Here is a 25,686-nt window from a genome sequence, read left to right as displayed (position 1 = left end):
CCACGGGCTATTTAGACTCTCTTATCAGCCTAACCTGCATGTCTTTGGACTGTGGGAGGAAACCGGAGTACCCGGAGGAAACCCACGCAACACGGGGAGAAGATTCAAACTCCGCCCAGAGAGGCCCCGGCAGACCGGGATTCGAACCCAGGACCTCCTTGCTGTGAGGCGGCAGTGCTATCTGGTGCATGTGCCTAGTGGAATTTTGTCAGGGTCAATGGGTGCTCCCAGACCAAGATTTAAGTGGCGATAGGATAGAAACAGGAGAACATACATAGTGTGTTGCTACAGTTGCTTTTTAGGGCTGAGCTGTGCCATACATATTGCCTAAAAAGGCATACAATGTTCTTCAAGGATTTGTATTACCTTCTTCATCTTGTATTCTCTTAGTTGTGGGTTATCTGTATTTCTCTAATCTATTAAATGAGGAACGACAGGCCTCAAAATGGTTGGAGCTCAGAGTCAATGTGAGAATTACATAATGTGAGAATATCATAATTATAGACAAATCTAAACATAAAACCATTACAGAGTGGTTGTTCGTCAGCATGACTTGATCGTTAAGTATGTCTTGATGTCATCTGTGTGGGGCTGACCCTAATCACACATATGGTCCTGAATGGGTAGCTATGATGCAGCACTGGAGGCGACGTGAAAGACTCTAGTTGAGAAAAAGACATTCAGAAAGACCCATCTGCTCGGACAGCCACTAGCTGGATTGCCTGGAGGGAAAATTCTGCACAGGCCGCGGTTTTAGGCACACATGCCATTCTCCTCAAGCCTGGTCTTGTTAGTATGGGGGATTTGTATGTGTGTTCTCCAGTCCTTCTAGAAAATCACTGGTTCCCGCAAAGTGTGAAAGTGCATGTTGAAATCTCAAGGTTTAACGACTGCATACCAGTGTCTGACTGGGCGATCTCAAGAAGTTGGGGTGATTAGGCTGTACAAATATTCAACTGCTGAAACACTGCAGGTGCTGCATGTACATAAGTGATTGTGCAATGCCTCGCTCTCTCCCTGTTCCATCTCATGGGGTCGATTTCTTCTTTATACATTAGTGTAGCCTACTTTTTCCAGATTAAAAATTATATCTGTTGCTGAATCCAGTGAGCCTCAAATGCACCCACAGCACCAATCAAACGCCCGTTTGTACATGGATCTTTGGTTTTAGGAAACTTTCAGGGAATCGTACGGGGCTATCGGATACAGAATCCGGTGTGTAACTTGCAATATCTTATTTTATCGTATTTCATCTTTTTTTTTTTTTTTTTTGGCAATATAAGTAAAGTTAATAATTTCTGAAATGCCGAAACCAGTTATTTTAATCCATTAGGTAGGCTAGGTTTAGGATAGAATACTGCCCAGTTTGTATTTGCGAGGGGGTGTATAGGCTAAACGTCACAGCCCACCGTTTTCCCAGCCCACTGAAACTAAGGAATCTCTCTGGACAGTGAAGATCTTAGATGGAATCAGTTCGGTGGGCTGAGCAGAGGAAGAATAAGCCTACGGCGAAAACGCTTCGAGTCAGTTTTTCTACAAAATTTCGGATTCCGAGTTAAAATGGATTATACTTCAATGAATATTTTGGTAACACTCCTCGTGATCATAAGTAAGTTCCCTAAAATCATCCCTCTCTGAACATAGGATTTAACTTACATTTAACTTTTAATGTGATATACTTATACTGTATGTTGTGGCATATCACGTAGCAATTAAGATGATTCAAACTGACAAAACAAATGACTTCGTGCTGTTGGCAATGCCATTTACAAATGTGGCACCTGCGTAACGCGGTGGAATTTCATTCATAAGTTCTGTTGTGCTTTTTAAAATGGAATTTATTTTTTTTAATGTTATTTTTTTAAAAGCTTTAGCCTAGACAAATCGACTTAGAATGCAGGAAAATAATTATGGTATTTGTATTTCTCGTGTTGCGGTAGCCTACAAAACGCGTCATGAAGATTGATTTATTGTTAGACCAGGAGAGATGATTAAAGAAATGTCCTGTTTCACTGCATAGTGGAAAAAAGTTCCGATGCTCGTGCGTAACCTCTTAACCAAAGCTGTAAATGAGGATTAGTAGCGAGAGTACATAGGACCAAGTCTTATCACGTAAACTTTACAGAGCTGAGAAAAAAACATTAGCCTACAGAACTTTTAAAAGTTATGCTACTTGTAAGAAACATGGGACGATCGTTCGCTAATTTGACTAGCCGACGTATCATTTAGTCGTATCATATTGAAAAACAATTTTTACATTTTCGCAGAACGACTTAATGCCACAAGTTGCCGAGTAATGGGGGGAATGTGCCAATCCAGGTGGGGTGGGGTGGGGGGGTCGGTGGCCGGGGAGATGACATGGCAGGCACCTCATTGTCACAAGTCTGTGACAGTGGCCCATTACACGGAGGGGGTTTCCATTGTATTTGTTAATCATACAGTGCACTGGCGTTGTATATGCCGGCAGAGGTAGAAAATCCAGGTTCAGTTCAGAAAGTTAAAGTTCGCCCCAGGATTTTCCAATTACTGCAATTATTCAACCAGGAGGGCGAGTTAATGGATGGAAGAAACACATGGCAGGGCTTTTACTGTCTGAGCCCTTAAATGGGCATTTCAAGAGAATCTTTGGTATTAATTCCTTGAATTGTATTGTCACCATGGACAAAATGTGCAAAGTAATCTCTAGTGTAAACAAAAATTACCTGACAGTAGCCACTTGCCTTGTGGCAGTGTCCGCAAACCCCAGCTAATAAAGGAGTCTACTACTACGAATACTACTTCCAAATACGTAAAATAAAAGGATGAATAACTTTTTTAAATGATATATTAAATGACTTCATTAGGCTATACAATAAACAAATGCCTCCAGCTATACCATATAATCAAGTGCTCGGTTAAAGGAATCACACATTATGTTACAAAATCTTGTACGACTTGACATGTACACAGTAAAATGTTGAGTGTAGTCAGGGGCGGCCTGTAGCGTAGTGGTTAAGGTAGATGGCTGGGACATGCAAGGTCGGTGGTTTGAATCCCGGTGTAGCCACAATAAGATCCGCACAGCCGATGGGCCCCTGAGCAAGGCCCTTAACCCTGCATTGCTCCAGGGGAGGATTGTCTCCTGCTTAGTCTAATCAACTGTACGTCGCTCTGGATAAGAGCGTCTAGCAAATGCCAATAATGTAATGTAATGTCGTCAGCTATTGCAGAGTACATATGGTCCAATTTGACTCATAATCTCTGTTAAATTAACTCCAAACATTTGACTGTTTACTGAAGAGTGGGGAAGAAGCTTTCCATCACGAGAGACTAGTTATTCTCCCTCTCCATCATTACAGACGTTGTGTTATTAACAGTCACACACTTATGAGGGAAATAATCAAATAGGAAATGGTGGTTCACGGACAGGAGATGATGCCTCAGTCATGGTTTTGCAGTATTTTCCTTCACTTGGCAGCCGAATCAGCAAGGGATGGTGTTGTAATGGGCAACTCCCTTTATTTTGGCTTGATAAAGAAGCCTTACCGAGTCAGTAGGCCATGATGATGAGGGCCAAACAAGGCTGTAGAGATGATTAAGAGAGGAGTGCCTGACTACAGCAGTACCGTGTAGTGCCCAGTTTAGATAAGATAAAGACATTTAACATAATTGCTTTCCTGTATATGTTATAATTCACTCCACTTGGGTGGAGGGGAGGCTTACTGATACGGGTAATTCCATATCAACTGAACAGGTTTTTTTGGACCGCAGATAAAGTGTGGGTGGATAACCACAAATTCAAAACCGCGTGATGCTGCTTCAGATAAGTAATGATAGCTCAGCAATAACTCAAATGTTCTGGAGATGGTGTTGACATTATAACCAAACTTTGGTGAAAATGTAATCCATTTTAAAATAAAGATTATGTCAGGTCCTTGCATCATGTTTGATGGGAAAGTCGGATACTGGCAGGAAGTTGCACACTCCACCACTGACTGATCACAGGCTCTCAGATGCATGAGAGCCAAAGCAAACATGCCGGGTCTTGTGAACATCACCGATCACTCAACATGTTTCTTTTTTTCGTTCTGTACTACATAAAGGATCAACTTTCATGCCCCCTGGTTGTGCTTTCTGTTAGCCAGAGCTAGGTGACATTCCATTCTAGCAGTACGGGATGTCTAACAAGTAGCAAGCATATGAACAGTACTACTGTATGTGAACCTACCTGTTTTTAAATGGCTTATGTCACCCACATTTTTAGTCCGCATGCCCATAACATGGTTGGTACACAACCTTGTGCTGATTGTTCAAAGTAACTCCAAGTGATTTCTTCGGGGGAATTTCTCATTTAGTTTGTAATTCTTAAATGATACAATCGACACTGTGTACATATGATACTTATTGTTGTTTAGATTGTAATCCTCCATATTTTTCTATCTCTACGCAGGTTGTGGAATCCGCTTTTCTGAGCCTTTTAATGTGGGATTATCAGGAGCTAAAGTGTTCTCTGGGCCTGCGTCAGAAGAGTTTGGTTACACCGTGCAGCAGTTTATAAATCACAAAGGAAAATGGTAAGGATGCATTTTTAATGCATGTTTTCAGATAATTGACTGATCTTGTCCAATAAGATAGGTAGGTTGCTTATTGGAATGTTGATTTGTGGGACATTCCTGATAATTTGTTCCCATGCTTGTCAGAACTGATCAACATTTTCACCAAATTGTTTATGCTTGGGGTTTTTGTTAAATCAATCAGCGAGGATCTTGAACCATATTTAGCACCACAATTAGGTTTTTAATGCACTAGCATGTCCCATTAGGTTCTGATGTTATCCTCAACAGTATGTGGGTGGGGGGGATTCCATAAGGATTTTGGATCATGATCTTTGGAGAGAGTGTGCTGTTCCACCCTGAGTTATATTACTGAAGCCTACTGCCATGAAATGTATCTGTCACAAAGCGTGGTTGCGATCACTTGTGGTCCTTAAAACTGTCCTTCAAACTTATCCGAACATTCACCCAGCTGATCCCTCTCCACTCAACTGTAGCAATACAAAGATGATAGATTGCATACTGGAAAAAGTAGGAAGTGGAGTATAATTTTCCATTCATAAAACCCTGGGATTGATGTGAGAATTGGTGGAGGGTGGGGGGGGTTAATGTGCATCCAGTTGTTTTTGTGGTTATGTCAAGCCTAGGGAATAAACAAAACACCATACTTTATCTGCTAGAGTGTTTTATTGCATTATTTTGATTACATTCATGGAAAAACACACTAAGGTGCTGTTTCCCTGCCATTACGTACAGGACACCATTGCATAAAGGAGCCGCACAGTTGCATAAAGTTCCGGCGAAGCGTTTAGCAGTTCAGAAGGAGACAAGGAAACTCAGAAACTCCTGTGCCACAGTGTTCAAGGGAACAATGGCTGTGCCCCCGTTTGGAATTGAACCCGTAGGCTACCATACTGTTGTTAACATTTGTAAATGGTATTGTTCAGCTCTTAATGAAAATGGCAAATAATAAAATACAAGCATCCAAACAGGATAGACAGTAGCACTAAAGACACTAAATGCAAAGTCAACTGAGGTCAGTCACTATAAATGGATGAAATTCAATATTATGCACATGAATAATGACACAAAGTTCTTAGTGCTAAGTACTATAATAGAGGGAGCTTATATTCTGAGGAAGCTTATATTAAAATAAAGATTTGAATCTAAGTTCTTCGTGATATTATCCAGTCCTTTGTCCAAAAGTTCATTTTCAAGCTAAAGCTATCAAAACAATCAAACTATATCCAGCCTTATATGCATTTCCCCAGGGGGATTTCCCATGTTGTAGGAACTATACACACAAATACACACACAAACACCCACACACACACCAGACCTGGGTCAAATACGTTTTTGGATTCAAATACTTTCTTGTGCCTGGTGCAATTGTGCGAAACAAAAGGATCAGAAGGCAAGGTTTGACAAGCTCAGCAAAGTGTAGAAAAGTGTTTGAATCCAAAACATTTACTTATTTGACCCAGATCTGACACGCACATACACAGTGTATGGCACTAAAAGCAGATTCTAAGTAAAATAACCCCTGTAAACAACTGTAAATGCCACAAAATGCCTAATCCAGCAGTATCCTGCAGTGTGTATTGATGTAAAGCTGTGTTATGTCCTCACACAGCCCAGAGTCTCTGTGGCTGGGAGTCTGTGGACGTGCCCTGGCCCTGGCCACAGCTTCAGATCTCCCTGGTCCTCTTCATCTCTTCCACTTTCTCTAAGTTTGAGTTCACAACTTCCTCAGACTTCCTGTGTTTGATAGTGGTTTCTGCTTCCTGAGATCTGAGAAGATGTTATTCCAGTTTCCCCCGGGTTGAGCCATACAGTAACATCCTTGTTTGCTTGCTTTTTTTAAGACATAAATATGGATTGGTCATTCAGATCCAGCAGATTGATTCTGAGGAATGGGTGTAATTGCAAAGGAGAAATGTGTAAACAATCTGCTGAGGGATTTCAGCAGGATTCAACCATCATACCCTGCTCCTGCTGAATGGCTGAAGCTAAGCAGGTGTGAGCTTGGTTGGACCTCCTGGGAAAACTGAGTCGCTGCTGGAACTGGGGCTGGTAGGCCAGTAGGGGTCGGTCGGCCTGGTAGCTTGCTGCAACTAATAAATGACCATTGGTTATACATTCAAATAAAATATGTTTTTGAGTACTTTCTCAGGTTTTCTGCACATCACACTGACTTGAAAGTGAAGTGAATGGATGTGAAAGGATGTTGCCTTTCACACTCATTAACACTGGGAAAGGGAAACATGAAAGTTGAGTATCTTTTAGCATTTAGGATCTTTGGCCATGGCGTATGGTCACAGAGGTCAAAGTGCTCTCTTTTCGATGGGCCATTTCCTGTCACACTATGGGACTCTGGGAGAAACTGAAGTAGCTAGGCGGTCAGAACAGAACTGGGGGGACTGACCCAGAGTCACTGAGTTCCCCTTCTCCATCTCTCTCTTTCTCCCTCTCCCTCTCTCTGTCTCAAAGCCCCACCTCTCTCTATGAGCTTCCTTGTCTCCCAGTATGCCTGTATGAATCAAGCTCTGATTCACACAGTGATATTATCATAAATATGTGGCAGCCGTCCTGATCACTCGACTCTGCATACTTGCGCATTGTATACCCAGTTTTGACTCTGAAGTCCCCAGGACAATATGCCGTTAAAACAGCAATAATAGAACTGTGCTGCTATGATTACTTTACTCTATAGAAAGGAGAAACATGCCCTACACTTATATTCCTTTCTGTTCTTGGCCTTTCCCTATAATGTGTTACAAGCTTATTATTGCATGAAAAATAAAAAATAAACAATCGGCACTGCATTAGTGTACATAATGGCACACAGTGTGTAGGTTATCGATTCCTTATTGTTTTCACTTCCTTACTGTTGGGCTGGTGCCTTGTATCGCATGGACAGTGAGGTCCGTAAGTATTTGGACAGTGAAACAATTTTAAAGCGCTGCAGTTCCTACACAGTTAATTCCATTTGCAGACTGTCAGCTTTGCGGTATTTTATTTCCATGTAGCAATTACAGCCCTTTAAAATAGTGTCACTGCCAAAATACTTGCAGTACAGACCTCAATGTGTATTTCACTTTTCTTTCACTGTGGTCAGCTTATCTGCAGAAATGGCTGTAGATACTAGACCATGCTGACAGTGAGGCTTTTTTTCCCAGCATCCAGTGCTGCTGACTGTGTCTTTGTCATGTTCAGTCGTGGGAGTGTGATTCCTGACTCACACACTGACTTCTGTCGGTCTATTTTTAACCAAATATGCACTAGATGGGTTATGTGAAGAGCTCATTTATATTCCTGGATCAGCCCAGCATTCTGGGGGAAACCCCTGGAAAATGGCACAGATTCTCAAGAGTGTCCATTAATATTCACTTTTTGTTTGTTTTTCTAATTAAGTTAATTGAAAGGAACCAAGTTTAAAGGCATACTACAGTATGCAGGATTTTTACACTTGCTTTGGTCTCACGTTTATAATCAGTCAAAGATGTCTCCTACTTCATCCTCAATCTTGCTGACTTACCTGCTTGTATATTTTATATCCGTTTTTTATTCTCTCTATTTTCTTATATTTTATCTGTTGCCATCGAGGAAAAGCAATTTCAAGGTTGACAGGTTTTTGAATGAGCTTGTCAAGAACTGGGTTTAAGATTAAAGTTCTTGTGGCCCCATATACAGTATTTTAAATATATCAAATTGGGACTATGGGGATAATACATTCACAAACTGAAATCTCCACATTCCTGGAGACCAGACATATTCTTGACAGTGTTCCTCTTCCTTAAAGGCTGCTGGTTGGCTCTCCCCGGACTGGGTTTCCACAAAACCTGAAGGGGGACGTGTACAGGTGTCAGATCTCAGGGGCCAAAACGAGCTGTGATAAACTCAACCTACAAGGTAAGTGCTCTTCTTTACAATGAATTTACTCCTGCATGATGGGGAAGCATGTAATTATACAAATACAGTATAAACTGGATATATTTATAGGTGGGTTTATAATTTGTTCCTTTATGATTTTCTTGTGGCAATGGAAACTCCAATGTAACCTACAAGGGTTCAAGTTTTTATCTGTGTGGTCACTTCTATAGCTCAAAACTGTACTACCCTTTCAGCACACTTATCCTGGTTATGGTTTTGCACTTTATTATACATCGCTCAGGATAAGAGCATCTGCTAAATATCTATAATGTAATGCAGTGTACTGTTATTTTACACAGGTTATATTTTCCTCTGTAATGAAAAGTGCCTTTGATGCTGGATTCATGGTTGGACCATTTATGGGCCATAGTACTGTTGTGTGTGTTGTGTAGAGTGTTCCATATGTTGTGTAGAGTATTGCTGATGATAATCTCGTTTATACATGCTCATACATAGCATTTTTTGGAAACGTTTGTAATTCTCCAATTCCAGACTCGGTCAGGATTCCGTCTGTGAGAAATATTAACGCCAACATGAGTCTTGGTTTGACTCTCACCCCCCTGCCAAAAACAAATGGATTCATGGTAAACTTTCAGAATATCCCAATCCTATGCTTTTTTGTTCACAAAAATGTGCTGCTCATTCTGCTGCCTAAATGGTAATGCTTTGCTTTAAGAAATACATGTTGTTTTAAGTATTTCAAGTCGAGTCCAAGGATTTTCTACAGCCCTGCTGAACAAGTGCAACTTCTGTGTAGTTACTTGGTCTTTGAATGGTATGAACTCAAGTTATGAGCAATTTGAATTTCTGTGAATTAGCAAAGCAGCACTTTAGCCCGTTGCTAGCAGGTAGAATGGATGAACCACACAAATGTTCTCACTGGATTCTTAAGGCTGTGGGTAGCCCTTACTGCTGGGAGTGATATATAAAGTGCCAATACCTGGGAAAGATGGCTCACAGCATGAACTTCGATCTAAAAAAAGGCTTTTCACAAATGACACCTTCTGTTGATTGGACCCAGAATGTGTAAAGTGCTTTTCAATCTCACACATTAACAGCAGTTTCTTAGTGTCTCTGAAGGGCTGCTGTTGACTGTGTTGTGTTCTCCATAGATGTGTGGCCCTCTTTGTGCACTCTGAAATATAGACAGTGGAGGTACATTTTTGTTCTTCAAATTACTCAAGTGTACCCTGAAAGTACAGTAATTTTCTCTTTGGGTACAAGTGAGTACATTTTCCAAGCAAAAAAAGGTACAAATTAATTATACAGTATATTCCTGCCTAGGGGAATGGAATACGTACCTATGTACCGCCCTTTTGAAAAGTTTTTCACACACTTTCTCACACACTTTTCGTGCCTTTATTTCAGAGTGTGTTGACAGTGTTGTTTTATTGTTGACTGTGATGTGTGGGCCTCTTTGTGTTGATGGTGTTGTTGTACTCTTGATTCTGATATGTTCTCAAAAGATGCATGGTCCTCTGTGTGTTGACGGTGTGGTTGTCCTGTTGACTGTGATGTGTTCTCCATAGACGTGTTTTGACGGTTTGTTGTCCTGTTGACTGTGATGTGTTCTCCATAGACTTGTTTTGACGGTTTGTTGTCCTGTTGACTGTGATGTGTTCCCCATAGACGTGTGGTCCTCTTTGGGCGCAGCAGTGTGGCAGCCAGTATTTCTACCCCGGGATCTGCAGTGAAGTGAGCCCTCTTTTCGTCCCTCTGAACACCTTCTCTCCTGCCATTCAAAGTAAGAGCCTCAGTGATATCTGTTCTTTTGGCCGTAATCACCATCGTATCTGTCTGTTCTCAACCTGTAGTCAGGTTTGGAGTCAAACCTGTAGGTTTTAACTCCAAACCTAACAAAGCACACCTCATTCAACAGCTAGAGCAGGGCTGTTCCTGAAGATCTACCTTCCAGTAGGTTTTCATCTATGTTGTAAATTGGCACACTTGGTTCTATATTCTCAGAAAAAGGGTTCATTGGCTTGTCTCCATAGTGTAATCCTTTTTTGTTCTTCATACCCTCAATCATAGGTGTGAATAACCAGGAATAAGGTTTTTGGACATTCAGCTGGGGGTTGTGACCAGGGGGTGGAGTGCTCAGGTCTCAGCTCCCCCTCACTCCCCCATAATTCTAACTCTGATTATAACTGACTTATTAAATGTAGTTTTCTAAAAATTTCCATTTCCCTCTTTTTCAGCCTGTGGGGGGCCTATGGATATTGCCATTGTTCTGGATGGTTCTAACAGTATTTGGCCGTGGACACCGATTGTTGAGTTTCTCAAGAAACTATTACCGACCTTAGACATCGGCCCAGATAATACTCAGGTTAGCAAAATGAGAAGGCTCATCTGCTGTTTTTTAATTTACAAAACCATGACTTCTTTTTTCTTTGATTTATTTTACCTTAAAGACAAGCTGAAATGGAAGTGATGATGAAATACTGTATACAAGTTTTTGAAGGGCAGGGAGTTGATTTGACTGATGTCAAACGAGGAGGGTGATGTCAAATGAGGATGCGTGCTGCTATGATAATGATTAGTGGGGAATGGAAAATTGACATTTAATTGACATAATGCCGACTGGCACCACATTTTTTCAGGGGGTGGGTTGAAACTGCAGCACTAACTTCCATTTCCGCTTGCATTTAACTTCAAAAGAATGTAAAATTCTATAAACATGTAATATCAACATGTGTAAAGGAGGTTATTCACAGCGCAAAAACTTTGCCTTTTAATTTCTGCTTTCAGGTGAGTGTTATTCAGTATGCTGTTAATCCATCTTTTGAATTTACTTTCAATGCCTACAAAACCAAAGAGGAAGTGATTGCAGCAGCCTCCAGGATAACCCAGAAGCACGGAGGTGAAACTAACACCTTCCACGCAATTGATTTCACCAGGTGCGTTCATCACATGCGTGGTATAGACTGAAAATCAAACCGGGTGGGGAGGGGGCAACTGCAGTATATGGGGTCTAACCATTTAATTTGTTACAAAATAAATTTGGGGGGAGGGCTCCCAATGTATTTTGTCCCAGGCCTGAGAATTCATAGCTATAGTCCCACATCTGAGTCATTAAGAATGCCTCTGTTGGGCCATTATAAGCAAATAACATTGGTCATTGGTCCCATGGAAAAATTTGAATAAATTAATTCAATTACATTACATCATTGGCATTTGGCAGACGCTCTTATCCAGAGCGACGTATAGTTGATTAGACTAAGCAGGAGACAATCCTCCCCTGGAGCAATGCAGGGTTAAGGGCCTTGCTCAAGGGCCCAACAGCTGTGCAGATCTTATTGTGGCTACACTGGGATTAGAACCACCAACCTTGCGTGTCTCAGTCGTTTTACCTTAACCACTATGCTACAGGCCGCCCTTATTCAGAAGCATTATTGAAGGCTATATTGTTAGCGGGATGCCTGCAGTGGGCACACGTGCATGGTTATGGGGTGCACTGGCAGGTCCTCATGTCTTTCAGGGTGTGGGCTTTCCTCCCAGAGAACGGAGGTCGACCAGGAGCAGCAAAAGTTATGGTTGTCGTCACGGACGGGGAATCTCATGACAAACGACTCAGGAACCAAGTCATTCAGAAGTGCGAGGAGAAAGGGATCACTCGATTTGGCATAGCAGTAAGGAGAAAGTGTATGCTGCTAAAAATATTTTAAAAGTCATTATTTGGTTGGTTAGTTGAGTGCTAGTCTAGAGATGGGAGAAGGACACTAAATGAACCCCATAATGAGCTAACCTGTGCTGTTAATCTCTGGGTTATAGGAACCAATCAAATCAATCACACTGTGATTGGCTCAAATCAACCGAGGCAATGACATCATAACTGCTCCAGCCATTTTGCATTTCCGCCTCATCCTCCCATCAATTATGAACACAAATGTGTATTTAATGACAAAATGGCCAAACAAGAGTATCATTTATATTTTTTCTGATTTAATTTAAGGTGAATATTGAGGTATTTTATTCCCTGTTGTAGGTTCTTGGCTATTATATAAGAAATCAGATCAATACAGAAAATCTGATAGCAGAAATAAAGTCAATTGCCAGTGCGCCGGCAGAGAGGTATTTCTTCAACGTCTCGGCAGAAGAGGCTCTGTCGGAGATCGCTGGAACACTCGGGGAGCGGATCTTCAACATAGAGGGCACGTAACCTCAGCATCAGCAGACCGTCTCTGTTTGTGGCTGTGTGATATCATTACATTACATTACTTTATTGCCATTTGGCAGACGCTCTTATCCAGAGCGACGTACAGTTGATTAGACTAAGCAATGCAGGGTTAAGGGCCTTGCTCAAGGGCCCAACGGCTGTGAGGATCTTATTGTAGCTACACCGGGATTAGAACCACCGACCTTGCGTATCCCAGTCATCTTACTGTAGATCTATTATTTATTCTTAAGCCTATTCTTAAGACACATTTGCTTTAAAAACTCAAGGCCTTCTTCTATCATAAATGTGACTATTTTTTTCTTCTTCTTCTCAGGGACTGGGAAAGGAGGAGATTTCGAAATGGAAATGTCTCAGGTCGGATTCAGTTCTCACTATTCCAAAAAAGAGGTATGCCAGTCAGTGTATCAATCAATATTTCTCTAAATCCATCCCCCAATCATCAACCAGTTAGTGAAGACAGTGATCTTCTGTCTGGAGATGGTTTGGAGAGGTATGTTGTTTCCTTGAAGTTTGAATGCTTATTCCACTGTATAGCAACCATTTTGTATGTAATCCTCTCCCCGGATTCAGGATGAGCTGATGTTGGGGGCCGTAGGGGCCTATGGATGGAGTGGGACAGTTGTCCACCAAACTGGAACAAAAGCAAATATATTTCCAAAGAAGTCATTTGAGAAAATCCTAGAGGACAGGAACCACAGTTCATTACTGGGTAATTATGTTTGGAGTTTAAATCAGTGCTCTGCTGTTGCTTGTTTCAACTCAATGTGTATGTGTACGGAATTAACTTTATGCAGAAGTGTGAACTTGCACATACCAGACCTGGGTCAAATATACAATTGCTCTGGATTCATGTGCTTTTCTTCAAACCTATGAAATACAAACCCAAGCTTAACTGCACCAGGCAAGATCAATTGTGCGCAGAAAAGTATTTGAAGCCTAAACAATCACTATTTGACCAAAGACTGGTACATGCTGCCAGTATAATGTGTGTCGTTGTGCGTATTTTTGTCCAGGTTACTCAGTGACGACTCTAAATGATAGAAGCTCTGTGTACTATGTGGCTGGAGCCCCTCGTTCCAATCATAGTGGCCAAGTCCTTGTATACACCTTGGACGCCCAAAAGCAGCCCAGAGTTATAGATTCAGAAAAGGGCGAACAGGTAGGCATCCATTTTATTCAGTCACTCACTCAATGAACGACTTTGTGCTGAGACCAAATCATCCCAGGAAGATTTACAGTAGGGCTGGCCAACCCAGGTCCTGGAGATGTAACTATAATGTAATGTAATGCATTGTTAGGGTTGGAGTGAAAACCTACAGGCCTGTATATCTCCAGGAACAGGGTACTGCAGCCCTGATTTACAGTATAATTCTAAACAACCAGGAGCACAAATATATTCATTGCAAAAACAAATGTTTTTGACATTTTATGAAATATTAATAATTATGTCCACTGCCTCTGCTATGAATCGTAGATCGGTTCCTATTTCGGCAGTGTGTTGTGTCCCCTGGACGTGGATAAAGATGGTGTGTCAGACGTCCTGTTGGTTGGAGCTCCGATGTTCATGACCAACCAAAAGAGGGAAGCAGGGAGAGTCTATCTCTTCTCAGTCACCAAGGTAAATACAGTGCCCAGCACACATACAGCACACATATACGCAAATATAGGCATTCAGATGAATGCCTCAAGTAGCTTTTTTCTGAGACATGATTTCAATTAGCCCCATTTGTTGTGGTCATTGGCAGTTGAAAATAATGATTGTTTTAATATTGCCATGGTGGAGGTACATTTCCAATTGGCTTCATATAATTAGATGCAAGCGTCTGGCACTAATTCCAATGCACAGTAACATTACTACTGCCGTTAATCTAGTGTTTGCACATTGTTTTGATGCCTTATAATATTTAATTGTACGTTTTTTTTTTATTCAGGGAATTCTGAGTGACCAGGGCTTTCTCTATGGGCCATCCACCTCAGAGAATGCTCGTTTTGGAATGGCCATTTCGGCTGTTCCTGACCTCAACCTGGATGGATTCAGTGACGTAGTGGTGGGGGCCCCCTTAGAGGATGAAAACAGGGGGGTCATCTACATCTACAACGGCGACAGGAAGACCGTTCACAAGCTCCATTCTCAGGTACAGATTAAAAACAAACCTTTACTCCTTTACTCCTTGTTAGAACTGTCAGTGATGCACTTCAGTGAAATGGAAAACAAATTCAGTGCTTCACTGGACAGCAGTTGGATCAAATATTTGTGTTTTTTTCTAGAAAATTCTAGGTGAAAAACTAGATCCAAAACTGCAATATTTTGGAAGGTCGTTGGATGCCAGTGGTGATTTGAACGGTGACACCATTCCTGATGTGTCTGTGGGAGCCTATGGCAATGTAGTTCAGCTCTGGTGAGTTTTCATTGTATGGAAAACTTTCATGTGGAATAGTTTACACTTTTTATTTCACACTGAAGAACGCTTTATTCTGAAACGTTTGTCATGACTTTCCTCACTAAAAATGCGCCTTTTTTCTCCTGGATTTATCACTTCATTGGGCGATTACGTCTCAAGTCCTGAGCACAGTAATTTTAGACTGAATAGTTTAATGTGGTTTCATGTGGTGTTTTATTTCAAGTTTTAATTAAGTGCTATGTTTTATCTTTTGTGGTTAATGACTATAAATACTGAAAACTATAAATATTTCTGGCATACATTACTGACTGTGAAAATCTAATTGGAATAAATATTGGCAATAAGAGTGTGACTTCAAAACTATTTTTACTTTGTCTGCACGTCATAAAGTTGGGCGTGTCTTTCTGCATTTCGTAATGCTGTTAACTCTTTTGTGCATATACAGTATGTGGCACACATGTTCAAGTTAGCAGGCTTAAAATAGACAGTTGCAGGTTTGATGCCACATTTAACAATGTACTCTAACTGCTATACTCCAATAAAGATTTGACCATTCATCCAATGTAAACTGCATAAATTAACAAACGATTACTGAGGTAAATTATTTTGACACTTATCAGTCATCGGTTGTAAAAAGTTATCAGTTTGTTTTAGCTCTTATATTTAACTATGAGATTGAGGGTATTTTTGGAGATGGAAGTTTTCCAATTGTCTAAATATTGCATGTTTCTTTCCAAGAACCATTGGGTTTGATTTGCACTTCATTGTACGTCGCTCTGGATAAGAGCGTCTGCTAAATACCTGTAATGTAATGTAATGTAATTGGTTCACACAAAGTAATGAACATTTTATTTTCAGGTCCAGGGGATTAGCGACTGTAAAGACAAAGGTCACTTTCTTGCCTGATAAAATCAGTATCCTGAGTAAACCCTGCAATATCAATGGGAGACAAGTGTCCTGTTTCCAAACTAGAGTTTGTTTCAGTGCAACGTTCAGGCCTAAAACGACCGTTGGACCTCTCTGTAAGTTATTATTATTTTTTATAAAATGAGTGATAAGCGGCTTTGGTTGTTCAATCCCCGATAGCCATGATAAGATCTGCACAGCTGTTGGGCCCTTGAGCAAGGCCCTTAACCCCACATTGCTCCAGAGGGGATTGTCTAATCAACTGTAAGTCACTTACAGTTTCAGCTTCAGCTATCTGTAATGTAATGTCATGTAATGTACTAAAATAAATCAAAATTCACTACAATAAAGCATGGTCTTTTTTGTGGTCATGTTATTGTGTATATTTTATATGTAGCGTATTGTATTTTGTTAATGTTCTCTGTTGTGGATTGTTTTACTTGCTGCAGCACTGACGTACAACCTGACTCTTGACGCTGATCTGGACTCATCTCGAGTGAGCTCTCGAGGCCTGTTCAGTAAAACCAATGAGCGCTTTCTCCAGATAGACACTCAGGTTTACAGCACAGACGTCTGCAAGGACCACCAGGTGTACGTGCAGGTAAAGTGTTAAATCTAGCAGCTGTCCACACAAAAATGTACAAAGACTACTGGCATTTCATAACATTTACGACTTTCCTAGGTTTAAACACGTCAGCTATGCCATGAACTGTATGGATATATGCACAGAGAATGTAGATCGATACAGAAAACCCTACGGTCCAATACAACTTAATTCAGCCACCGAATGCTGATATTCACCCAATTAATAAACCAACATATTTGTTAATGAGTTGTTTTTCGCTGTCACTTCTCAATGTGTTGTTTGGTTCAAGGTTCTTACAGAAGAAATTCTATGCAATGGAAAGGAAAGGGCAGAGTGAGCAAGAGGGTTTTATTTTTGTCCTCCATTTTGAATTACCAACAGGAAACCCCTGACTTCATGAATTCCATTGGTCTGCGGGTCGACATCGACCTTCAAAAACCAGATGCCAACCCTGTCCTGGATGTGTTTTCTCCAAAGTCTTGGGAGTTTTCTGTGCGTTTCCTTCACATTGTGATATGACACCGTTTGAACCAGTGGCACAAAATGCAGCATTTCTTTCTATATTCCTTGTCTGTTCCTGTATTAAAGCAAACAGGCTGTTTTCGTGAAATGAACCCAATAGCTCCCTGCCTGGATAAATGGGGGTATAAAGTCTAATGGCTTCATTGGCAGGTTCCCTTCTCAAAGGACTGCGGTTCTGACGAGGTGTGTGTGGGCGATCTGGTTCTGGATGTAAAGAGAGAGGTATCAAGCCCAAGGTGAGAGTGGCTCATTACTCACATCACACTGGACCCAGGCCAAGACTCTGCTAGAGGCTGTTATTTTCAGTAAATCATTTGGGAATTCCACACTTCTGAAAAATATTTGCTCAAAGTTTACACACAGCGTCTTGGTTCTTGTGGTGAATATATATCATGGGAGGTCAATTATTACTACGGCTGGCTGTGTTTTTCTGACATTTTCTAGCATGTGCAGTTATATCAGGTAGATCTATATAGAATTGAACAGAAAAGAACCATTGCTACTTTTTTTCGCACCACCATAGTCTCCTAGGCTGAGCCTTGCTTTAATGCTCTACCAAAATACTATTCACAAATAGCAGCAGGCAAGGCTAAAGGCTAAAATAACCATGTTATGGTTGGAAAACTGTTTGATGACATTACTTAATTAATTGGTTGGTGTCAGCAGACACATTCAGCCGCCTAAAACACAAATGTATTTTCTTCATATTTTATATGTCTGTCTTCACTACTTATTTGAAGTGTGCAAGCAACAGACAGGGTGTGTCTCATAAACTGGGTGGCACAGGCTACAAGCTCTAATTTAGGAACAATATTGTGAGTTTGAGTGCTGCCTGCTTGTGTAATAAAATCAGTTCCTGGGAATGTGATGTGTGTGGAAGTTTTTTAATACAATCTATAGACCACTTTAACTTTCTACTTTCTGTTGTTTTAATGTGTGCCCTTCCTCTAAGCTTATTTCCCTTATTTGTTTGCACCATCACCATCCTAATGTATTCAAAGGCCAAACAATTGCTCCAACAAATGTACAATTCAAGGTCTCTGTGGTGAAATTCAAAACAAAAAAAACTCTTCTGCCCAGTGAGTCATGACTCCTTTGTAAGAGATTCAGCTATGCTAGTGGTTTTGGTACAGTACGTACAGTAAATATTATGTAAGTATTATGCAAGTGCTAAAGCAGTAATGTTTAATCTTCTGTGGAATAACAATTTTGGGGAGCAATAGTATGTTGTAAACTTTGTTTTTATAAAGAAAATTAGGCCAACATTTTGAATTGTTTTGCAGTGCGTCCCCAGTGCTGGTCAGCCCGAAGAACAGAACGCTCTCCTTCGCCGTCATGGTAACAAACAAGAAAGAGAATGCATACAACACCAGGGTCATTGCCACATTCTCCAAGAATCTGTTTTACGCCTCCATAACTCCTCCGGTAAGTGTCAAAATAACTGGAACACTGTGGTGACGTCTATCCAGAAACCTGTACTCAATTTTATTTTTAAACAATGCAGCGTGAATCGGGATGACTACTAGAGTGGTGAATTTATGACCTGCATTACTGTCCTTTCAGAGTGATGGAACAGAAGTCAAATGTACAGCCATCAGAGAAACTCAAGCCCTGTCCTGTCAGGTGGCCTACCCTGCTCTCAGGAAAGACCAGCAGGTGTGTGGGACATCACCCAAAATGCTGTTGGACAGGCTCGATAGGGCACTATCCGTGACTTTACACTAATCAGTGTGGCTTTGAATTGCTCTCTGTCAGGTCCGTTTTGGGATCAGCTTTGACTTCAACCTGAAACAGCTGCAGAAGGAGGCTGTTGTGAACTTTGAAGCAAAAAGGTGAGGCTAGCACGTGGACGTTTAGTTCTGTGAGGGAGCGGGTACGGAGGACCAGACGTGACCGAATAGGGAATCTTCAAGTTACCTACAGAACGTGTGATTACCACTAAAATAACCTAGGGTTCTCCCCAATATAATCGAGGGGAACCACTAGAGGAGAAAGTGGGAAAACGGAAAACAGGACAGAAACTCCCTGGCGAAATGCCAACTAAAATAGTACCGAAAACCTGGTACACAAGTCTATTTTGACTTAATAGATGAAAGAAAAATAATAAAGAAACCTGATACAGTTACCCAAATACAGGGTAACACGCCTTTAAGTCTGTATTGAAATACCAACCTTGAAGGCTACCTCTACCTGGCTCAGTGTCTGAAACACAATGTAACACTCAAGCACAGAGCAGAGGGGCAATGAGTCTTAAATAGGGTAGGGCCCGCCTACCAATAAGAGATAATTGGTCAGTAATTAGACTGCACCTGGAAACCAATTAACCAAGGCCGCAATCTGCAGTTCAGTTTGGGTTTCTGCTGAAGAAAGAAGGTTTTGACATATTCTATGCTTGGAAGGTTCTGGATGGCTTTATGGAGATGTTGGGTTGTTTGTCTTGCGTTTATTTTTTCCACTTTGAACAACAAAGAACATAGCAAAATCCATTAAAGTAAAAAGGTTAGGAGGAAGAGAATATAAGAAAAAAGAAGAGAAAGTGAAAATGAAAATTAGATGATAGGAGATGTTCGTGAAGCAGGATGTTTAATTTTAAATGAGTTTTAGGTTCTTAAGTGGAATGTCAGACCAGTGGACTTCCGATTGGAGATTTTGGGAAGCAAGCCAGCACAGGCTATGATGGAGTCTCATCATTGGAGATGAAATAGCAGCAATATGAGGATTTTAAACCAAAAATGACTCCAGGTCATATCTTTCACACTATTTATCCTCAACAGTGACAGTAGGGAAGAGAGGCCTGTTGACAACAAAGTGGACATCTCCATTCCTGTGCAGTACGACTCCGAAATCATTCTTACAAGGTAACTGTATGGGGTAGCACGGTACCATATGAATATTAATATTAATACTAAACACACAGGGCTAGAGAGGGTACAAGTTCATTCCAATTTGCAGCAAAATTTCTGAAAAATGATGTTCCTCAGTGATAATCTTCTCTAGAGGTCTGATTTGTGGCTTAGGTTTTCCTAGATTTAAGTTTGTCCTGGTTGGCCTGTAGTCACAATTGTTCTTCAGTAGATTTTCTGGTCATCTTGACTGAAAATGAATCAGCAAACTCGTACACACATAATAGCTCATAAACATCACTGAAACAAGGTGATTGAATTTGAACAGTTTATTTAGTAATTCCTCATCAACAGTTTGACACAGGGATTAATTTCAGCGAGTGATAAACCCCCAGGCCCAGTATGTAGATACAGCGCCAGCCTCCCTGAGGGACATAGATGTGGGTCTCTGGCTTTGGAAATTGAACTTGTTTTTCATTTATTTTCCCAGAGAAACTAATAAACATTTTTATGTGGTGGATGAGAAGAGTAAAGCAAAGACTACTGTAAAGAACTACAATGACATTGGTCCTGAGTTCCGCTTCACACTGAAAGTAAGTGAATGTCGCCATTTCTTTAATGCACTGCGAATAGGCCTTTTGCTAGAATAGAAATGTATGCGACACTGCACTGAGTAAAACCTGGAACCCTCACAAATCTGGAACATGGACTGAGGTAAAAAAAAAATAACAGCTCTGGGTTTTGCTAACTAACTCCTGCTTGGAGATACAGGCCCCAGGTGTGGGTATCTGGCCTCAGTGAACCGTAGTGAGTCTGATTTCTGCTCCAGGTTTCCACCGTCAACTTCCCCATCAGTCTGGCCTTCCTGACCGTGTCAGTGCCGGTTACCACCAAGGGGGGAAACCCACTGCTGTATGTGACTGGCATCAGCACTCAATCGGTGGGTCTATTCACGGGATAAGTATTGCTTCACTCTCCACAAACATCTATTTATGTGTTCTGTCCTAAACATAGGCCAGAATCTGATCAACATTTCTGCTTAAATTTGATTCAGGAAGTAACATTAAACGGAAGTAACATACTTGCTATTTTGTCCTTTCCCTTTTTCGCCCTGTTATTCTGTGAAGCATCTCTGTCAAGTAGAAAATATGTAAATTGCTTGATACAAATAAAATTGAGTTGAATAAAGAAACTTCCATTTGGATGTCACGGTTTAAAGGGACCGTACACTTTCTGGGGATGCTATTTCAGTATTGCAGTACTGTATTTGTGATTGACACAGAGTTTTTATGAGCAGACCCTGTGGGACGGTTTACATGTGCATTAGTGTGTGAATAAATCCCCCTCATTCTGTCTCACTTCCTGTGCTGGAGTGCTCTGAGCCATTCATTCCCCCACGTGCATGGGGAAATGGAAGGTGCCGGAGATTCGCCCGTCGGTAGCACACACCGAGCGCAGGCTAATGGCGCTGTGTTTCCTGCAGGGCGGCCCTGTGAGCTGTGAGGCTAACAGCCTTCTGGACCATCTGAAGATCAGCAAGAAGCCCTTCACCCCCTCCTTCTCCCAGGAGAGCTTCAGGGGAACCAAGGAGCTGGTGAGTGGAACAAGCCTCTTCACCAAGACTGCCTGACCCTGGAGATCTACCGTCCTGTAGGCTTCCACTCCAACCCTAACAAAGCACACCTCATTCAGCAACTAGAGCAGGGCTGCCCAACCCTGTTCCTGGAGATCTACTGTCCTGTAGGCTTTCACTCCAACCCTAACAAAGCACACCGCATTCAATAGCTAGAACAGGGCTGCCTGACCCTGTCCCTGGCGATCTACCGTCCTGTAGGTTTTCACTCCAGCCCTAACAAAGCAGGTGTACCAAATCAGTATCTCCATAATCTGTCTCTTCTGCAGGACTGTAAAACTGCAACATGCAGTTCCCTGAAATGCGTGCTCAAAGACATGGAAATAAAGAGTAATTATGTGATTAACGTCACCACCAGGATCTGGAATGGCACGTTTGCCTCAGTAAGTAACAGACACAACTCAAAAACTCAGTTTACATTGAGTTATAAACTCATAGATGGATGTATTGGTCAATACAGTTCATACAGTACTGTACATGACTTTAAATAATTTTTTTTAATGTTTTGATTTCCTGTCGTTGTACAGTCAACTTTCCAGTCCATCAATCTGACTGTGAGTGCTGCGATAGAGACATCCCAGCCGGAGCTGCTGGTCATCGCTAATAAGACGTTGCCGGTATGTTCTGTACAGTCCAATATTCAACCGTCTCTCTATGGTGAACTTTTGACTGAGTATTCGATAGCATTGAGCACTGAGTGACTTTTCACAAAGACAAAATATATATATTGTATGATTCTTCACTGACTGGCTTATAGTAAACTGAGAATTAATCTGAGGTTACAATTATTATTCATTATTACAGATGTATTACTTTACATTTGTCTATAATACATCAGTTATTGACAGATGTAAAATAAGTCACTGATCTTTTTTTGAGGAGACAGTCCTTGGGGCCCATGAAATGTGCTCACCTAGTTAACAATCTGAATGAGTTTCTGGTTGAGGGCGGCTTAGATGGATGTGAGAAAGTACCCATAATTCTCAGCGGTTGCATGTTCTCTGGTCCTCAGGTGAAGATAACGGTCACTAACCCCAGGGAGATCGGAGACCTGCCAATCGGAGTGATCATAGGCAGTGTTCTCGGGGGACTGATCTTATTGGCTGCTGCAGTCTTACTACTGTGGAAGGTGAGGCCTAGTTCCACACAGTAAAAAACATCACGGAATCAATCAATCAATCGATAACTGTCGTGGTTAAGGTACAGGACTGGGACACGCAAGGTTGGCCGTTCGATCCCCGGTATAGCCACAATGAGATCTGCACAGCTGTTGAGCAAGGCCCTTAACCCTGCATTGCTCCAGGGGAGGATTGTCTCCTGCTTTGTCGAATCAACTGTACGTCGCTCTGGATAAGAGTGTCTGCCAAATGCCATTAATGTAATGTAATGTAAGCTAACCCATCCGATGCCTTTGGAACAGGCCTGTATGTATGCTGATATTGTACCTGACTGTCAATGAATCCTGTTTCGTTCCAGTTGGGCTTCTTCACGAGCAAGTACGCACAGCTGCGGCAGCAGCAGGAGATGCAGACGGCCGCTGACTCGTGTGAGATGAGCTGATAGCTCAGCCTGCCCTCAGACACTGAACTCTGTGAAAAGGCCCGAGGATGTGAAAAAGGCTGATTCTGCTCCGTGCCAAATGAGGGTTTTTTCAGGTTCTTTAATGGAAAAGTGAAGCTGGCTGTCAGACATTCAGACGCCTCCATGTCTGTCTGAAGGAGGGTAATTGTTCCACTTCCCTGATCATGGTACACATCACTGGGTTTATTATTCTAGTCGGAAAGATATCGTCCTTCATTCTATATCTGTATTAACTGCTATATGATTGTTGCAATGCACTGAATTTACAGTAGACTTTACAGTAGTAATTACAGACTGTAATTGTCGTTAGTGAAATCTATTTGTTTATTTATCAATTTAAATTTCTGTACAAATTTTTTTTTTTTTTTCAAAGCTACACAATTAAGATTACCTGTGATTGTTCTACTTTTCTTGACTGTGAGTGATAATTGTTCTCCCATATTCTGACTATACATCAGAATTTGGTGTTGCCCTGTGCTTCATGTGATTGGACACTTATTTGTAGAAAAAAGGTGATTGGGCTGTTACATTTTAGTTTAGCCATACAATCCTACACCCTGTTTTTTGGATTATTTTCCCCAAAATTCTCTGTGTTCTAGAACTCCAATACCATTACCAGGAGCTGTTGTGACATCAGCATTAGAACGTCCAGTTAAGAATGTTATGAATGCCCCCTTCTGGCCCAAAGACGCCAGTGCTACAGCTAATAGCACCCTGTTTCTTATGATCTATATCATTAGATCATTAGAGCATGTTAACTTACAGAAATTGGGAAAGTTCTGGTACATTTGTGTCCTATGATCTTTGATTGGGTTTCAGGATATTGCACAATATAACAGAACACAAACATACTGTATGGGTTAACTTGAATTTACAGACTGTGTGTAAATAATAAAATATTTTAAGGTAATGCTGTTTTTGAAAAGGTGCTTGAGCTTAATGAATTTAAGGCTATTAATGAAAACCATAATACATATTATTGACCACAATAAACACTCACTATCATTTTTGTACCTGACGACTATAATTTATTGCTATATGAACATTTAGTTGATCAATATGTCCATAATAAACATTATTTTTCAATGTTAGGGTAGATACACATATGAATGACTTGCAATTCCTGGCACATACCCCTGTTTGAATTCTGCAAACACCAAGAATATGTAATATGACCATCCCAAGGACAGTGATGGAGAAACTCATTTGCATACTAATAGGCAATTAAGAGCAGAAACAGCTGACCCAACAGCCAATCAGGACTGGTGCTCTGCATTCCTAAATAATAGAGGCTTCTGTTGTTTCATAGGAGCGACAATGACGGTTCTGTGAGCAGGCCGAGACTCAGCTAAATAAAGGCTTTATAAAGGCTTATGTTTTCATGAAGGAACAGTCCATTAGTGATGGTTTACAGGTAGTCCTTATTGTTCAAATTCTGCTTATAATGCTGAGTATTCGACCACAACCACACAGTAGCAGGTGAAATTTGCCCATATCAAGTAATTCAGATGCTAATTAGATTCTTTATATTGTCCTTCTAGAGGAAATTTGTTGCCACAGTTTACATGTTTATACTCATCTGAAAAAAATGTATGTTTTCCACCAAATTGTTTATGCTTTCACATTACTATTAAAACATGGGAATAATATGAATTGCACATTGTACAGCAATTAATACTTGACTTCAATAAATCAAATTCCTGTAAAAGGGATGTTTTATGGAAGAATAGCTTCAAGGATTTCATCCGCGGGCATGTAAAGGTTCCACACTTTGTAACCACAAGGTGGCGCCATACTTCAATAATTACTGCACACTTTCATTTTCATACATTGGTCCCACATTTTAACTACTACTACTACTACTACTACTACTACTAATAATAATAATAATAATAATAATAATAATAATAATAATAATAATAATAATAATAAGAAGAAGAAGAAGAAGAAGAAGAAGAAGAAGAAAAAGAAGGAAGAAGAACTAAATATTATATATATACTATATTTTCATACATTTGATATTGAAGTAAATCAGTGCAATTTCTGATATGCCTTAACGAGCAGTTCATATCAATTGAAAAATCCATAATCCTAAAATTGTATAGCAGTTTATTCTAAATTTCTTTCATGAGTTTTTACATCAGTTCACAACTAAATGCTGACTTCAAATTCGGGCTGTGTAACACGATAAGACGTTCTTCCATCGCATAATCTGCATTTTAATCGACTTCAGACTGCAATGTCCTAGCATCTAACCATCGACAAATCTTAAATCAGTGGGTACATTTGGCATGTTTTGGGGGTATGAACAGGTTGCATGATAACAGCATAAGGGATTTGGTCCAGTGAACATATCCTGTCCCTCTCTATTAACTGATATTAAAGAATATGGATTAGCAAGTGATTAGCAAGTGCTGGCCAGACGGGTATTCTCCGGAGGTCAGAAGAGGTGTAGTACTCCCTGTCTGACGCTAGAGAGAGCCTAATACTACATTTACTACATCTACACTTCAAAGACAATGAACCGTTCAGGGTTGCAAGCGATGAAATGTTCCTCCTTATAAGGAATAA

The 25,686-nt window shown here is 40.8% G+C and overlaps 1 protein-coding gene across 1 annotated transcript; it reads left to right on the top strand.

Moving 5' to 3' along the window:
* The first annotated feature begins 1,491 nt into the window (after positions 1-1,491).
* LOC133140729 (integrin alpha-2-like) lies at positions 1,492-24,058 on the top strand. Its single transcript, XM_061260880.1, has 30 exons — positions 1,492-1,609; positions 4,430-4,553; positions 8,335-8,444; positions 8,958-9,049; positions 10,095-10,209; positions 10,664-10,791; positions 11,214-11,362; positions 11,944-12,094; positions 12,451-12,616; positions 12,956-13,029; positions 13,213-13,351; positions 13,656-13,801; positions 14,117-14,260; positions 14,574-14,777; positions 14,911-15,041; positions 15,903-16,066; positions 16,400-16,551; positions 16,918-17,028; positions 17,209-17,294; positions 18,342-18,483; positions 18,622-18,714; positions 18,814-18,890; positions 19,833-19,916; positions 20,392-20,494; positions 20,731-20,841; positions 21,385-21,495; positions 21,804-21,917; positions 22,062-22,151; positions 22,547-22,663; positions 23,011-24,058. The coding sequence occupies exons 1-30, from the start codon at positions 1,561-1,563 to the stop codon at positions 23,092-23,094; spliced, it is 3,561 nt and encodes a 1,186-aa protein (XP_061116864.1). The 5' UTR covers positions 1,492-1,560; the 3' UTR covers positions 23,095-24,058.
* Positions 24,059-25,686: the final 1,628 nt, after the last annotated feature.

This window comes from Conger conger, chromosome 11 (assembly GCF_963514075.1).
Source record: "Conger conger chromosome 11, fConCon1.1, whole genome shotgun sequence".
Classification (NCBI taxonomy): Eukaryota; Metazoa; Chordata; class Actinopteri; order Anguilliformes; family Congridae; genus Conger; species Conger conger.
This window is presented reverse-complemented; position numbering and strand designations above follow the sequence as displayed.

Bases quoted from the DNA above. Each gene is read 5' to 3' on its own strand.
- LOC133140729 (XM_061260880.1), top strand. From the start codon at position 1,561: ATGGATTATACTTCAATGAATATTTTGGTAACACTCCTCGTGATCATA. The intron at 8,445-8,957 runs GTAAGTGCTCTT...CTCCAATTCCAG, and splicing joins TGATAAACTCAACCTACAAG to ACTCGGTCAGGATTCCGTCT. The intron at 17,295-18,341 runs GTGAGAGTGGCT...ATTGTTTTGCAG, and splicing joins AGAGAGGTATCAAGCCCAAG to TGCGTCCCCAGTGCTGGTCA.